This window comes from Heteronotia binoei, chromosome 13 (assembly GCF_032191835.1).
Source record: "Heteronotia binoei isolate CCM8104 ecotype False Entrance Well chromosome 13, APGP_CSIRO_Hbin_v1, whole genome shotgun sequence".
Lineage (NCBI taxonomy): Eukaryota > Metazoa > Chordata > Lepidosauria > Squamata > Gekkonidae > Heteronotia > Heteronotia binoei.
The window spans coordinates 33269023-33283504 of NC_083235.1; the positions used below are offsets into that span (position 1 = coordinate 33269023).

A 14482-nucleotide genomic window follows, 5' to 3' on the forward strand; every position below is an offset into this window, starting at 1 on the left:
GTGAGATGTGATTTGGTGGTATTCACGCAGAGGCCCAGAGAAGCCAGAAGAGAGAGATTGGTATCGAGGTTCCTCTTCAGTTGGTGCTGAGTTGGGGCAATCAGGAGCCAATCGTCTATGTACGGGAACACAGGGATGTTTTGGAGACGCAGGGCAGCTGCCACCACTGCCATGCATTTGGTGAACACTGGGTGCGTTGGAGAGTCCGAATGGCAGGGATAGATATTGAAAGTGATCTAGGCCTATGGCGAATCGAAGATATTTCCGGTGTTGAGGCCGGATTGTCACATGGAAGTAAGCGTCCTGAAGATCTAGGGAAGCCATCCATGAATCCTTGGGGATCAGAGGGAGGATGGATTGCAGAGAGATCATTCTGAATTTTCTGTATGTTATATGTTCGTTTAGCTTCCGAAGATCTAGAATAGGACGCTTGCCTCCATCCCTCTTGGGCACCAGGAAATATCTCGAGTAGAACCCCATCCCGCGGTGTTGAGGAACTGGTTCTATGGCATTTTTCTGGAGCAGGTCCAGGATCTCCTGTCGGAGATGGGGAGAGGGAGGAGTAGTTATGAAGTAGTGGTGGCGAGGTGGTGAAATGAACTCGATTGCGTAGCCTAGGCGTACGATGGTTAGCACCCAGGAATCGGTTGTGATTGAGTTCCAAGTCGGGTAGAATGGGGAAAGACGTGTTTGATAGGCCGGCTGCATCTGAGGGAAGTCAAAGAGACTGTTTGGCAGGAAGGGAAGCCTTCTTGGTTTGTTGAGACTGAGGTCTCTGTTGGAATGGAGGTTTTTGCTGTGTAGGCCTTCGTTTCCAATAATCGTTTTGCTTGGGCGAACGCTGACGTCTCTGGAAGGATGGTCTCCAGGGTTTGGTCCGGTTAAATGGCTGGGAAGGTGGTTGGGAAACTCCCAGGTGCTTCGCCCTCTTACGACCATCGTCTACTGAGGTCAAGACCTCATCCGTAGAAGCATGGAAGAGACCTAGGTCATCGAAAGGAAGGTCTTCTATTTTTTGTTTAATGTCCGGTTGCAAATTGGTGGACCTCAGCCAGGCGTGGCGACGCAAGGCCACTGAGGAGGTAAAAACCCTCGAGGAACAGGAGACAGCATGACGAATGGAGTTGATCTGTTGTTTAGAAACTCTGGACAGTTCGGAGACCAGACTAGAAGCCGTTCGCTGGGAAGTCTCAGGAAGAGAAGGTATGAGTGGCGTAAATTGGTTTGCCAGATTGAAGATGTAAGCAGCAAAGTATGCTAAATAATTATTAAGCTTAGAATTGGTAGAAGCTAAATTAAAAATTTTTCTTGCCAGGGTGTCCAATTTCCTCCCCTCTCGATCAGGTGGTGTGGGGTGTCTGGAGGGCTTGGCCTTAGTGGCCGAGTGGACGATAATTGAGTTAGGAGCTGGGTGTGAGGCCAGAAATTTAGCATCAGGGGCATGGACCCTATAGAGTGAGTCAAACCACTTTGAGGTGGGTGGAACCGAGGCAGGCTTGTCCCAGGCCACTTGCAGACCCTCCAGGTGCACCGGCAGCATCGGAAGGAAAGAACCCGGTGGGAAATCTGACTGGACTACATCATACACAATGTCAGACACCTTGGGTGAATCCGAAGGGAGTGCTATCTTTAGGGTTTCAGCCATGGTAGTGATGAGGTTTAGGTAAGCCTTTGATGCATCCGACGGGGAAAGACAAACCTGTAGAGCCGAATCAGAAGCTAGAGAAGCCGGGTGGTCCTCCGAATCCGACGATGCTGTGGTTTCTCTGTCGGAGTGGGAATCTTCCCTAGAAGGGGAAGGTGGAGGTATGGTAGGCTCTGAAGTGGAAGCTTGCTTGGAAGTGTGCACTCGTTGTTTACTAGAGGATCTAGGTGGAGTAACGATGACAGGTGGGGCCACAAACACAGTTGCGGTAGCCGTGCGAGGTTTCTCCGTATCCCAGTACTGAATATGTTCCTGGTCCCGAAGGGATTCTAGGTGCCGAGAGGGAAAAACCTCAGGATCTCGAAATCGAGCGTAGTCATGAAGTCGAGATGAGTCTTCATGATGGATTCGTGGTGAGACTTCATGGCGGATCCGAGGTGTAACATCACGGCCCATGTAAGGTTCCGATTCATGGTATCGGAAGCGGCGTGTTCCCTCGTCCGAGGGTGAACGGGAGAGGTGGCGGTAATGTTGGTTCCTAGGTGATGGAGACCTAGAGAAGGACGAGTAGTCATATCGCCCCCGTATATAATAGTCGTGATGTTCGTAGAAGGTAGATGAGCCGGAGTCGCAGCGCCTGCGTGGCGAACGAGATTGGACTCGATGAGAGGAGACCTGGGTTGTTGGCGAGCGAGATCGGATTCGATGAGTGGAGACTTGAGTTGCTGATTCTCTAAACAGAGGAGAAACCGCGATGTCTCAGAAAGATCTGGGTCAAAGAGAAGACCGTAGGTAGATCTGAGTCGGATCGGTAGAAGGATCGGGCTCGAGGAACTTGGAGGGCACCACACTGCGAACCGAAGGTGAACGCAACCATATCGGAATCACCTCTACTGCCGTAGAAGTGTGAGGCGTAAGCTGAGGCATATCAGTGATGACATCAGATGGCGCCGACAGTTCAGGCGGAAGCAGCAGCTGGGCCAAGGTGGATTGAGATGTAGTGGAATCCATTGAGGTCGAAGCTGAAGGGTCCCGAGGTTTTTTGGAAGCCGAGTGCGACTTGTGAAGCTTTTTCGGCGCCGAATCCGCCGATTCGGAATGGTGGGACTTTTTCGAAGCCTTATGGCCAGTATCGGCGTGCTTCAAAGGTTTCTTTCCGGACTTGTGCGCTTTCTGTTTTTGCAACTGAAACGCGGCTGAAGAAGCCGAATCTCCCGTTGTGGGGGAGGCGGTGAGCCAGACGTGGGCATAGCCCGCAGGGACTGTTCAAGGAGGAAACTCTGAAGTCTCGCAGCGCGGTTCTTATGGGCCTGCTTGCCGAAATTGGCGCAATGTGGACAAGAGTCCACTCGATGGGCTTCCCCAAGGCAGAACAGGCAGTAGCTGTGGCCGTCTGAGGTGGGGATTTTAGCTCCACAACGCCTACACTTTTTGAATGTAACTTTCCCTTCCATACGCTCCGGACAGGGGAGGGGAGGGAGGGTAAGAAAAAGGGAAAGAAAAGCGCAGAAACGGTCTTTTTAAAAATATATATATATATTTTCTAGGGATGAAAAATAGTATGAGATGAATGAAGAAATAGAAGGAGAAATACGATACCAGACGAAGAGAAGAACGAGCTAAGGAGAGAAACGCAGCGAGATAGGTGTTGTCTGGGCGGCGGTAAGGAAGAAACTGAGTGGGATGGGTGCTCCCCCCCCACTCCAGGCATGCGTGATCGGTGCCTGCTCCCCAGGGCGGGAGGGAAGCGCGCAAAAAACCGCTATAGGCGAGCTATTGGAGCTCCGAGGTATGGATCCGTTGCCTGCGGCAAGACCCATGTGTGGGACTGCACAGAGACCACGAAGAAGATCCTGTGGTATGGTAATCTAAGATTATAGTTCTATGTTTTAATGTCTTCTTTGGGTTCTCCAGATTAACCTTGCTGTGACTGGAAAGTAGATGAACCTTTGCACTGAAGAAAGGAAAATGACTGGGCCCGAAACAGTTGAAATAACAACACAAACTTAAGAGAATGTGAAGCATGACCTGACTGATTACATCAAAAGCAGCAGAAACTACTCTGATGCTTAGGATGGACACGCATTCATTAGAGGCTTTGGAGAGTGTTGTTTTCAGTCGGATGGGGGTGGGGGTGCTTTATTCATCCTCAGCTATCATTACTGTAAATGCAAATTACAGAGCCATAAATAAGAGCACTTGGGGACTGAGCTTTTCATTCAGCCCTGTTTTCATAATCAGTTACCTCTCCCAACTTTACAAAAGAAGAGTAAAAAAAAGAAGAAAAAGAGTGGAGATGAGAGCCTATGGTTGGTTTGACAGGGCTGTTTCCTTTCTTTTCCAGAAAGGACTCTGTTCTCAACCAGGAGGGGCCTGTGGGAGATTAGGAGCTGCTAAAAAGCCAAGTTACTAGTTTCTCCTTTTTCTCCCTTGGAAGGGGAGGGGGAGAGGAAAGGAATCCCTGAGCTCCTTTCACTGGGCCAGAACAGTCTCCTGTCTGACCTCTGCACAAAGAGGAGCTGTACTTGAGGCCAAAAGGAACAGGATTTCGTCTCGCTATCGCTGATGACGAGGGCCAAGGCTTGGTATTGAATGTCTCCCACTTCATGAATTCAAGGTCATTTCAAACTTTAAGAGGTCGGGCTACTGGTTACCTTAATGACTCTGCAGCTGCCCACTGCCAAAACAGACAAGAGGCTGGCAGAGTTTGAAAGAGAAGGGAACAGACCCCATTTCTTTCATGTCAGGGCCCTCATTATCCTCCTCTTGTACAGGGGGGGAAAACCCCCACCTGTTGTTTTTACTCATCAGAAAGAATATGGATGAGAGCTTACAAAGGGCAGCTTCTTTGCCTGGCTGCCGGCACAAGGATCCTTCCTTTGGCAGAAGGGGCTCATTCTGTTTGAGATGGTCCCTCACACTGAAGGACAGCTCTATAGTTCATGAAATGGAATAATAAAGTCCAAGCCTTTGAATATATCAGCAACACACTGGCTGGACCCAAGTCAACAAGATAATAAATACTTAAGGCTTACGTCTGTACTGTGCTGAGGGAGTGCTCCTGTTAAAGTGACGTTACATCACATTTAGTATCCCAGTGTAATCAACCTTATAAAAGGTGTGTGGTCATCTGAAAAAATCTTAACTGGACAGGCAATCTACTTATTAACTGAAACATTTCTATTTGCACACAATTTTTTATCCAGAAATGGAGGGCATACTTTGGGGGTTTTTTTTTGAGAAGGTGGCATTATAACCTGTCACTCTGCAACAAGGATTCTTTGTTTTTGGTGGTGAGCACACATACCTCCTCTCTGTTGCAGCCACTGGTAATGTAAGATGTCCAGTCTTCCTATTGTTATCTGAAATGCCGATAACTGTGTGTGTGTGTGAATCATGATGGAGGGGCCAAGATTCCAGCCATAGAAGGCAGTGGAGGAGACCCCAACTTGTTTATTTGCATAGGTTATGAAAAACTAGGGAACTCTCCCTTAAAACAACTACGGAATACCTAAATCATCCCATTTTGTAAGACGTCATTCCCTCCTCTGTGCAAGAGAAGAGGGAACAGGTTTTCTATTGTAGCACCTACTACAGCAGTTTTTAACCAATTCTTCTATTAGACATATTATACTTGTGGTGGGACCATGGCTTAGTCAGAGCATCTGCTTTGCACGTGGAGGGTCCCAGGTTCTGATCCACTTGAAAGGATCAGGTAGCAGGTGATGTAAAGGCCTTGACCTGAAACCTGAAGAACTGCTGCCCGTCAAAATCAATCGTGCTGACTAATGGTCTGACTCAGCAGAAGTCATGTGTGCGAAATTAACCCTGCCATCCTGATTAGTCAGGGACACTTCAGTTAACAGTGTGCCTAACCAATTAATCCAAGAGATTAATTGGCTAAATGTTATAGCTCCAGCAGAAACCCTGTACAATTAGTGTCACTGACATAAATGCACTTAAGGTAGCACTGGATGGGGGCCAGAGTGGGTTGAATAACAGGACCATCAAACTCTGATTACACTCACCCAAAGGTTTCTGCTGACCTTCTTGAGAAAATCTGTCTTGGAGAAAATCTGGTAATTGATTTTTATGCAATTGTTTTAGATCAGGGGTGGCCAAACTCCGGCGCTTTCACATATATTGTGTGGCTCTTGAAGCCCCTACTGCTTCACTGGCCAGCTTGAGAGGGCATTTATCTCTTGTCATAAAACCCCTTTTCTTACAGGGAAAAGGGCATGTTTTTTTTCTAAAAGCTCAGAAACATAAAAATTTATTTGGTACCTAAAAGGTTTTGGCTTTGGCACAGGATGAGCCTCTGTGGAGAGGGATTTCCACCATCTTGGCACCATTAAAGCAGAGACTCTGTCTTAGGTGCAAACACATTTTGCTTCCATCAGTTGGGGAGGGCACACAATTCAGAACCTCTGAAGGTGATCGTAGCCATGTTCAGATGGGAGAAGGGGTCCTGACAACCAGCACTTGGGATTGTGCCTGGAAACAAACCAGCAGAGATCTAGCTAAACATCATCCAGTCAGTTCATTCCTCCTAGTAGAGAGCCAGCATGGTAGTGACTAAGAGCAAGGGACTCTGACCTGGGAAGCTGGGTTTGATTCCCCACTCCTCCACATGAAGCCTGCTCAGTGATCTTGGGCCAGCCATGGCTCTCTCAAAACTCTCTCAGCCCCATTTATTTCACAAGGTGGCTGCTGTTGGAAACGGAAGGGAAAGTGATTGTAAGCTGCTCTGAGACTCCTTAGAAAGCATGACATAAAACTAACTCTTCTGGTTCTCGTAGCTTTAGCTATTACATTTTGAATCAACTGATACACTGTTAGGCGTTAGCTAGTTTCTTTGATTTATTCTTATATGTATGTTTATGGTATTTATTTTCATGAGCGACAAATTCTTAAGAATGAAAAGACAGGTTATAAATAACTACAATGTCCCCTACCTAGTTATATTCCGCTATTGTAACAATAATCCTTAATACAACTTCATACTTTTACCTGAAACTGAAGTCCTTGTGAACACATCTCTTTTCTTACTATGACTTAATGAGGTCTACTTGACTTCAACACCAGATTAAAGAGCCTTTTACAAGTGCAGGATTGTTAAGGAAGGCAGAATGTATTATTTAATGTTAGGCAAATGACGGGAACAAGAAGTAATTGTACACATCTTTTTTAAAAAATCTTTTAAAAACTACATGAACACACATGTGGGTAAGTGGTTGCTTTAAAAACTTAACCAGTTTCAAAATGGCTCCAGACATTAGTATATGTATCCCAGGTCTTGGGGGAAAGGACAACATATTTGTCATGAACAGGGATGGAATTCTAGCAGGAGCTACTTTGCATATTAGGCCATAGCCCTGTGATGAGCTTACAAAAAAGAGCCTTGTAAGCTCTTGGAGGATTGGCTACATCAAAGGAGCTCCTGCTAGAATTCCACCCCTGGTCATGAACATTAGTGCATGAGTCATACCTGAAGATATACATACTTTAGCTGTGATGATGCTAGCTAATAAACCTGGAGGTAGTTTTTCCCCCAGCTCTGAAGCATTACTGGAACACATAACTAGAGATAACTATGAGGTTTCATCTACATGAGATATGTGTTGGGGGCTCCCAGACTTGATACACAATCACATGTATCACCAGGGGTTCACCTTAGAAAACACACCATTGCTCAATAGCACTGCACTGCTTTCCCTCTGGTATCATTTTCCAGAGCAGAAATGGCTGCTGGGGGTGGGGTTGCCACTGTCTCAGACATTGTATGTCCTGGACTGGTATCATGTGACTGAGAATAATGGAGCCTGATATATAGGAAAATGGCCATTTCTGCTGTGGAAAACAGCATGGGACAAAAAAGCAGAAAACCCTCCTCCCCTCTCTTGGGCAATCCCAAGCTGCATCTAGCAATGGGATGCTTTTTGAGATGAGTCCCTGATGAAAAGTGTGAAAGGTCAGATGCCCTCGACCTGACTCATGACATATGTTTTGGGTAGACAAGCCCACAGAGAGAACAGAAAACAGAAAACTCTACATCTATCAATGACCACAGGCACATATTACAGCGACCAAGGCTCTTAACCGCCCCCATCTATACATACTCTAAAACAACATTTTGTACTCCATAGAGAATGTCAGCTATTCTTACTCCCTTCTCAGGCAATTTGTTATGACACAGAAAAAAGTCTGGAGTGTTTTGTTTTTAAAACTCAACATGACCAAATTTAAAAACAAAACAAAAAAACCCAGATATTTTGAATGTATTGAGAAGATTGAATTTGCAATAACTGTGCAAAAAGATGAAAGGAAATAATAGATCTCTTAATGAGAAGCTTCACAAAACAGCATGACCTGTCTGGAGCCGGAGGCGAATTAACAGGTCCTTTCATTTGTAGGCACGACATTCATAATGACCCCCCTTCAGTCAAAACCGAAGGAGGTTACATCCCTTCACCATCCCACCTCCCAACCTCCTCTGTGTCCCCCCCCTCCCGCCCGCCCACTTCGGTGACCAGCTAAGCTGTAAAATGGCATGATCAAGCTATTTGGAGGGCTTTCATTTCCAAGTACTTCTGAGAGAAAGACCACAGATCTCAATGGGCAATGTACCCAATGAACAGGATAAATTCAGAGGATTATTTGGCTTCATGTACTCAACTTGAGACCGATTTTGTTGGGTATACCTGTCCATTGGTAACAAGGGAATGAATGGCACCTGCTTCATACAAATTGCTGTGTTCCTTGTGATGACCCATTTTATATAACACTCATTTTATTTATGAAGCTAAGAGCGACCACAAGGAAGAGGCCAGTTTGTGTTGTACATTCCCTTTTCACCAGGAAATCCCTGATCAATGCAATATTTGCATTATAGCAGGGAGAAAGATGAACCTGCTAAAAAGATGGCCCAGCTAAAAAGGTTATCTACAGACATTTTGAGGGCTTTTAAAGATTGTATAAAAATTTAAGATGGGACATGTGGGAAAAACTATTCTTCCCTTCAGGTGCTTTTGTTTCTAGTGAAATACAACCATTTATGCAAATACATCTGACCCCACAGAGCAACTGAAGTAAATTCTCCCTACAATCACATGCAATGCAAATGATCCGTTTCAGAGACCGTAAAAATTGCGATTATTCTAACCTTTTATTTTTTTGCCATCAAGTAACAGCTGACTTGTGGTGACCCTGTCAGCTTTTCAAGGCAAGAGACATTCAGAGGTGCTTTGGCATTGCCTGCCTCCATGTCACAACTCCGGCATTCCTTGGAGGTCTCACATCAAACTACAAACCAGGTCTGACTCTGCTTTGCTTTTGAGATCTGACGAGATCAGGCTAGCGTGGGCTATCCAGGTCAGTGGAGCCTTTTCTTAGCTCTGCAGTTTTTACATTCCAGTCTGCCTTGTGCAGTAACGTGATAAAAGCATAATCCACAATAACAAACTCACAGGGCCAATGCATACAAACCTCTGAGCACACAGCTGCCTTGTTAAGCTCTCACAAAGATGATCCAATTTAAGTGAATAATTTGTGCAAAATTGCTGCCTTGGGCAACAGAGTGAGTATGGGGTAATGGACAGAGACTTAGACCAGAAAGACTAGGGTTCAAATCTTTGTTCTGCCCCAATGTTCACTGTGGGATAAATAACAGGCTTACTTCCTATGGAACCTATCTGCTGAGGGATAGATATTTCTTTTAGCAGGGCACCTTCCCACTGAGGTCTTTCTTGTCTTCCATGTCCTGTTGCAGCTTCAAATGCCCTGAAATGCTGCTCCTGGGGAAGAGGGACCCCCACTTGAACAGTATGGGGGTGAATCAAAAGTCTACAATGGGAGGGGGAAACTGGAAAAATCACCTGCCCCTTTCATCCATTCATAGTGGATCTGCCTAAGCTATCTCACAGAAGAGCTGTGAGGCTAAAGCAGAATAGCCTCCATACATATCAATCATCCTCAGTCTCCCGGGAGGAAGGCAGGAACCAAACTGTGTGCATGCACAAAATCATGTTCTTCTGCACATGGGTCTGCAGGGAGCAAGCAGACTGATCAGGAGTTGTGGGCTGGGTGAGAGAGAGCCCCCAAGGACCCAGGGGTGGGTGGAGAATGGCCTCTGAAGAGAAACACTAATTATTAAAGATACTTTCAGCATGAACTTACTTGATAGGGTTAGTCTCATCCTTCCTTCTCTGCTTTTCATGCTGGGGGATGGACTCCCATCCAAAGGTCAGGCTCCAGTCAAAGTTACCTCGACTGTGCTGCTTCCCATATTGAATTGGCTTGGAAAACTCAAAGGTGTTCAGGTCAATGGTGGTAATGTCTGGGCTGACCACAGCTGTGGGCTCCTCTGCAATGCGGGATAAGAGAGGCTCTAACCAGCCATGGAAACATTCACCTAGCAAAGAAAAAAAAGGGCAGGGGAAGATATCTAAAGTTGCAATCATACTTTTAAAAAGAAAAAAAAATACTAAAATTTTGCAAATTCGGGGGAAAATCAGCTATTTCATGCAAATGCTTTCCTTCCAATCAGTGGCTGGCGGAGAACTAATTTTTTTGTAGGGGGTGACTTGCAGTTACCTTACCATACAGATATACAGAAAACTCAGACACACTATCCAACATACACTGGCATGATCTAATACTGGTGGCCAGTTCTGCCAGATTCTACTGTGGAAGAGTTTTCTGATTTTTGATCTGGAAACTAACAGGATCCAAGATTAGCCATTGTATGCTTCAAAATGAACTAAGCTACAAAACTATATCTTTGAAAACTAACTTATATTGTAATATTAATATTGAAAAAATAAAAATGTTAACTTGGGGAGGGGTGGGGGGACAGGACTAAGCTACATTGATAGGCTGTAGCTGATGTTGAAGAAAAACTGGAAGATTAACCGATTCCCCTAAAGAAGCTAGTTGGCAAAATGCAGAGGGAATTTTTAGCTGAGGAATAAAATATATTTTTACTTTACTTGGCCTTATTTTGTATGTCCTTAGCCTCCTCATAATTAACCATGCATTCATTGTACACAAAAAGAAGAGTTTTGTGTAAATGACACAATGAAACTACTGTGTTGTGAATGCAGAAATGTTCTTGCATTCCTGTAACAAATTCTGATGCAGCCTGGAAACTTCCATAACTTTAAAAAATCCATGCTACATCCACATGAACCTATGAAGGTACTTTAAACGGTATTAGACCAGTGGATTGCAAAAGATGAGATGGCTGGACAGTGTTACTGATGTAACTAACAAGAATCTGAGCAGACTTAGGAGGATGGTGGAAGACAGGAGGGCCTGGCATGACTTGGTCCATGGGGTTGCAAAGAGTCAGACTTGACTGTGCAACTGAACAACAAAAAATATGGCCCAACAGAGTATAGTCTCTTATGCCTGTGGCTCTTCATGGTCTCAGAGCATGGTACTGAAGTCCCACTACCCAAGTTCTTTTAACTGGAGAAATCATAGCTTGTTCCCTAGCAAGTGTTCAGTTAGTTCTGTCACAGTTTTGTTATTTATGGAATTACAGTTTCCTCAATTAAATTCTACCTCTGGTGGTCTGTACATTTAGGGACAATTCTACTGGCCACCATACACTGTAGGCAGGATAGCTGTCAGCTTTTCAGGGCTGGCTCCAGTGAGTGGTAAGGTCAGATGTCTGCCAGAGCCCCCAAGACCTTCAAAGGGCCCACAACCCCAACAGCAATGCCACTTGTGATTGGTACTCTATAAGAAGCTTTGTGACAGAATTTTCACTTTCCATGCCCTGTCTCTTCTGGGTTAAGGAAATCCAGAGGGTCATGCCCGAGAGCCACCCAAAAAGATTGGCAACTCTGGCCCGGGAAATTCCTGAAAATGTGCAGGCCGTGCCTGCAGAGAGGCAAATATGGGAAGGGATTTCATCTAGAATCTATGGTAAACCATAGAGTTTGCCCTCTGAAGCTACCATTTTTTCCAGGGGAGCTGGTCTCTAGAGATCACTAGTATATCTAGGAGAACTCAGGCCCCACCTGGAAGTTTGCAACCCTACTTCCAGAAAGTTTTCCGCTCTTAAGAAATGAGTCTACTTTAGCCACTACTCTGTGATTGCTGTAATGCAAGGGAGGAAAATTATTAGCATTTTATTGTACTTTGTATTTCTAACTTTGGATTTGTAAACTACCCTGAGCCACAAAGGAAAGATGGGATAGAAATATTTTTAAAATGACATAAATAGGCATGTTCAGTTTTGCCAGAGAAAGCCCAAACTGTGCATAATACTAATATTTTTTTTAAAAGGTAAAGGCAGCCACCTGTGCAAGCACAAGTCATTTCTGACTCTGAGGTGACGTCGTATCATGACATTTTCATGGCAGACTTTTTACGAGGGTGTTTGCCATTGCATTCCCCAGTCATCTACCCCCAGCAAGCTGGGTACTCATTTCACCAAGTTTGAAAGGATGGAAGGCTGAGTCAACCTGGAGCCGGCTACCTGAACCCAGCTTTTGCCGGGATTGAATTCAGGTCATAAACAAAGTTTGGACCGCAGTACTTCAGCTTACTACTACACACACACGTAATACAAATTAATAAAGTTATGTATCAAATGATCATAGTTCAGAGAACAGCTGCAATATTATGTCGCTTTGCAGCTCTAGGGTAGGGCATTTTTGTTTGCATAGTTCACAAAAACCTGCTTAAGACATAGGGTGATAACAGGGCAGGGCAATGAAGTACACTTGTGGGGGAAGAGAATGCCTGGCGGAGGAATGGAGGCATGGAATAGCTGCCAGCCATGAAGTGTTAGTTCAAATACAGATCACTTGATTCCTCAGGACCTGATCACTAGTGAGATGAACATTCGAAGAAACTTTACTGAAAAACTACTGCATCTGAGACTACAATGATCTGCTGCCCATTTATACACACAAGCCATCATGTGGAGTCTTTAAGAGGACATTATGCATGTAGCAATTGGCCCCAAGCATAGCAGAAAAGTGAGGCTGGCGCAAACCAGCCCATTTGCTACTGTAAAAACAAAAACAGGCTCTAAGGCAAAGTAATGAGCTATTACTGTACTTACAGTGAGCATCAAGGAAGGTGAGCACATCTCCCGTGGCAACGCTTGCGCCAAGCAACCGGGCGGTGATTAAACCCTTCCTCTCCTGCTGTCGGACGACCCTCACTATTTGCAGCTGCTTGACGTACTCGTCCAACTGGTCTTTCAAGTAATCTGGAATGGAATATGTCAAAGTTGCAGAAAATGTGCTGGGACATAGTTTTCAGACTCTGCCAACTGGAAAGAAGAACTGTTGAAAAGCCCGAACTTAGGTAGATGTTCGCATGACCAGTATCTTATTTAAAAGACTGTACAGTCAAGGAGAGGCCACGGCTCAGTAGTAGAGTACTGCTTTGCATGCAGAAGATCCCAGGTTCAGCCTCCGATGACTTCAGTTAAAAGGATCAGGTAGTAGGTAATGTGAAAGATCTCACCCAGAGAGCCTCTGTCAGTAGGGTTGCCAAGTCCAATTCAAGAAATATCTGGGGACTTTGGGGGTGGAGTCAGGAGACTCTGGGGGTGGAGTCAGGAGACTCTGGGGGTGGAGCCAGGAGCAAGGTTGTGACAAACACAACTGAACTCCAAAGGGAATTCTGGCCATCACATTTAAAGAGACTGCATGCTTTTTAAATGCCTTCCCTTCATGGGAAATAATAAAGGATAGGGGCACCTACTTTGGGGGCTCATAGAATTGGACTCCCTAGTCCAATCTTTTTGAAATTTGGAGGGTGTTTTGAGGAGGTACTGGGTGCTATGCTGAAAATTTAGTGCATCTATCTAAAAAAATAGCCCCCCAGAGCCCCAAAATACCCACGGATCAATAACCCATAATACCCTATGGGAATTGGTCTCCATAGGGAATAATAAAGTGCCCAGCAGACATTTCCCCCCTGCCCCTGCTTTCTAATGACCCTGAAGTGGGGGGAGGGCCTCCAAAACAGGGGTCTCCTGCTCCCACGTGGGGATTGAGAAACACAAAGAGTAATGTGGAAAAGTCAAGTAGGAATGAAGCCCAAAGGCATCCACGTAGAACCAACCTCAATTATGAAAACTTTATATAAATAACTTATTGGATAACAAACAATACTAATAAATACAGTAACAAAGTGCCCCGAACACACAGTCCTCTCATTCAATACAAGTATGCACCTTGATAATGGACGTCAGAGGAAAATCTTATGAAGCCATGAAGTGAAAGTCCAAGGTTACAGCAATTCTTTCAGCCAGGAAGGTATTGACGACAAGCGACACATCGTTATTTTGCATTAGCAGCACAGTGCAATTCCGTAACCCTTTCAGCGAGGAAGGTGTAAACACGAAAAGCAGTAAACTGCTATTTCGTATGGGCAGCACAGCGCAATAAAGCAACAGGGGAGCGCATATCACCCTGTTTCACCTGGGGCTTTAACAAGCTTCACAATTCCTGAAAAATTCATACACGGCCGTTCAATTTGCCGAAAAAAAGTTCAGCTATGGCTGTGTATGAATTTTTCAGGAATTGTGAAGCTTGTTAAAGCCCCAGGTTTAACAGGGTGATATGCGCTCCCCTGTTGCTTTATTGCGCTGTGCTGCCCATATGAAATAGCGGTTTACCGCTTTTCGTGTTTACACCTTCCTCGCTGAAAGGATTACGAAATTGCGCTGTGCCGCTAATGCAAAATAACGATGTGTCGCTTGTCGTCAATACCTTCCTGGCTGAAAGAATTGCTGTAACCTTGGACTTTCACTTCATGGCTTCATAAGATTTTCCTCTGACGTCCATTATCAAGGTGCATACTTGTATT

The 14482-nt window shown here is 45.1% G+C and overlaps 1 protein-coding gene across 3 annotated transcripts in view; it reads right to left on the minus strand.

Moving 5' to 3' along the window:
- Positions 1-14482, minus strand: part of GALNT6 (polypeptide N-acetylgalactosaminyltransferase 6) — an 87096-nt gene that overhangs the window by 25267 nt on the left and 47347 nt on the right. For all 3 annotated transcript variants that reach the window (XM_060252254.1, XM_060252255.1, XM_060252253.1), the window contains 2 exons: positions 12723-12872; positions 9821-10055 (listed from right to left, as the gene is read on the minus strand). In XM_060252254.1, the coding sequence (XP_060108237.1) occupies positions 9821-10055; positions 12723-12872 (385 nt within the window). The remainder of the gene's footprint in view (positions 1-9820; positions 10056-12722; positions 12873-14482) is intronic.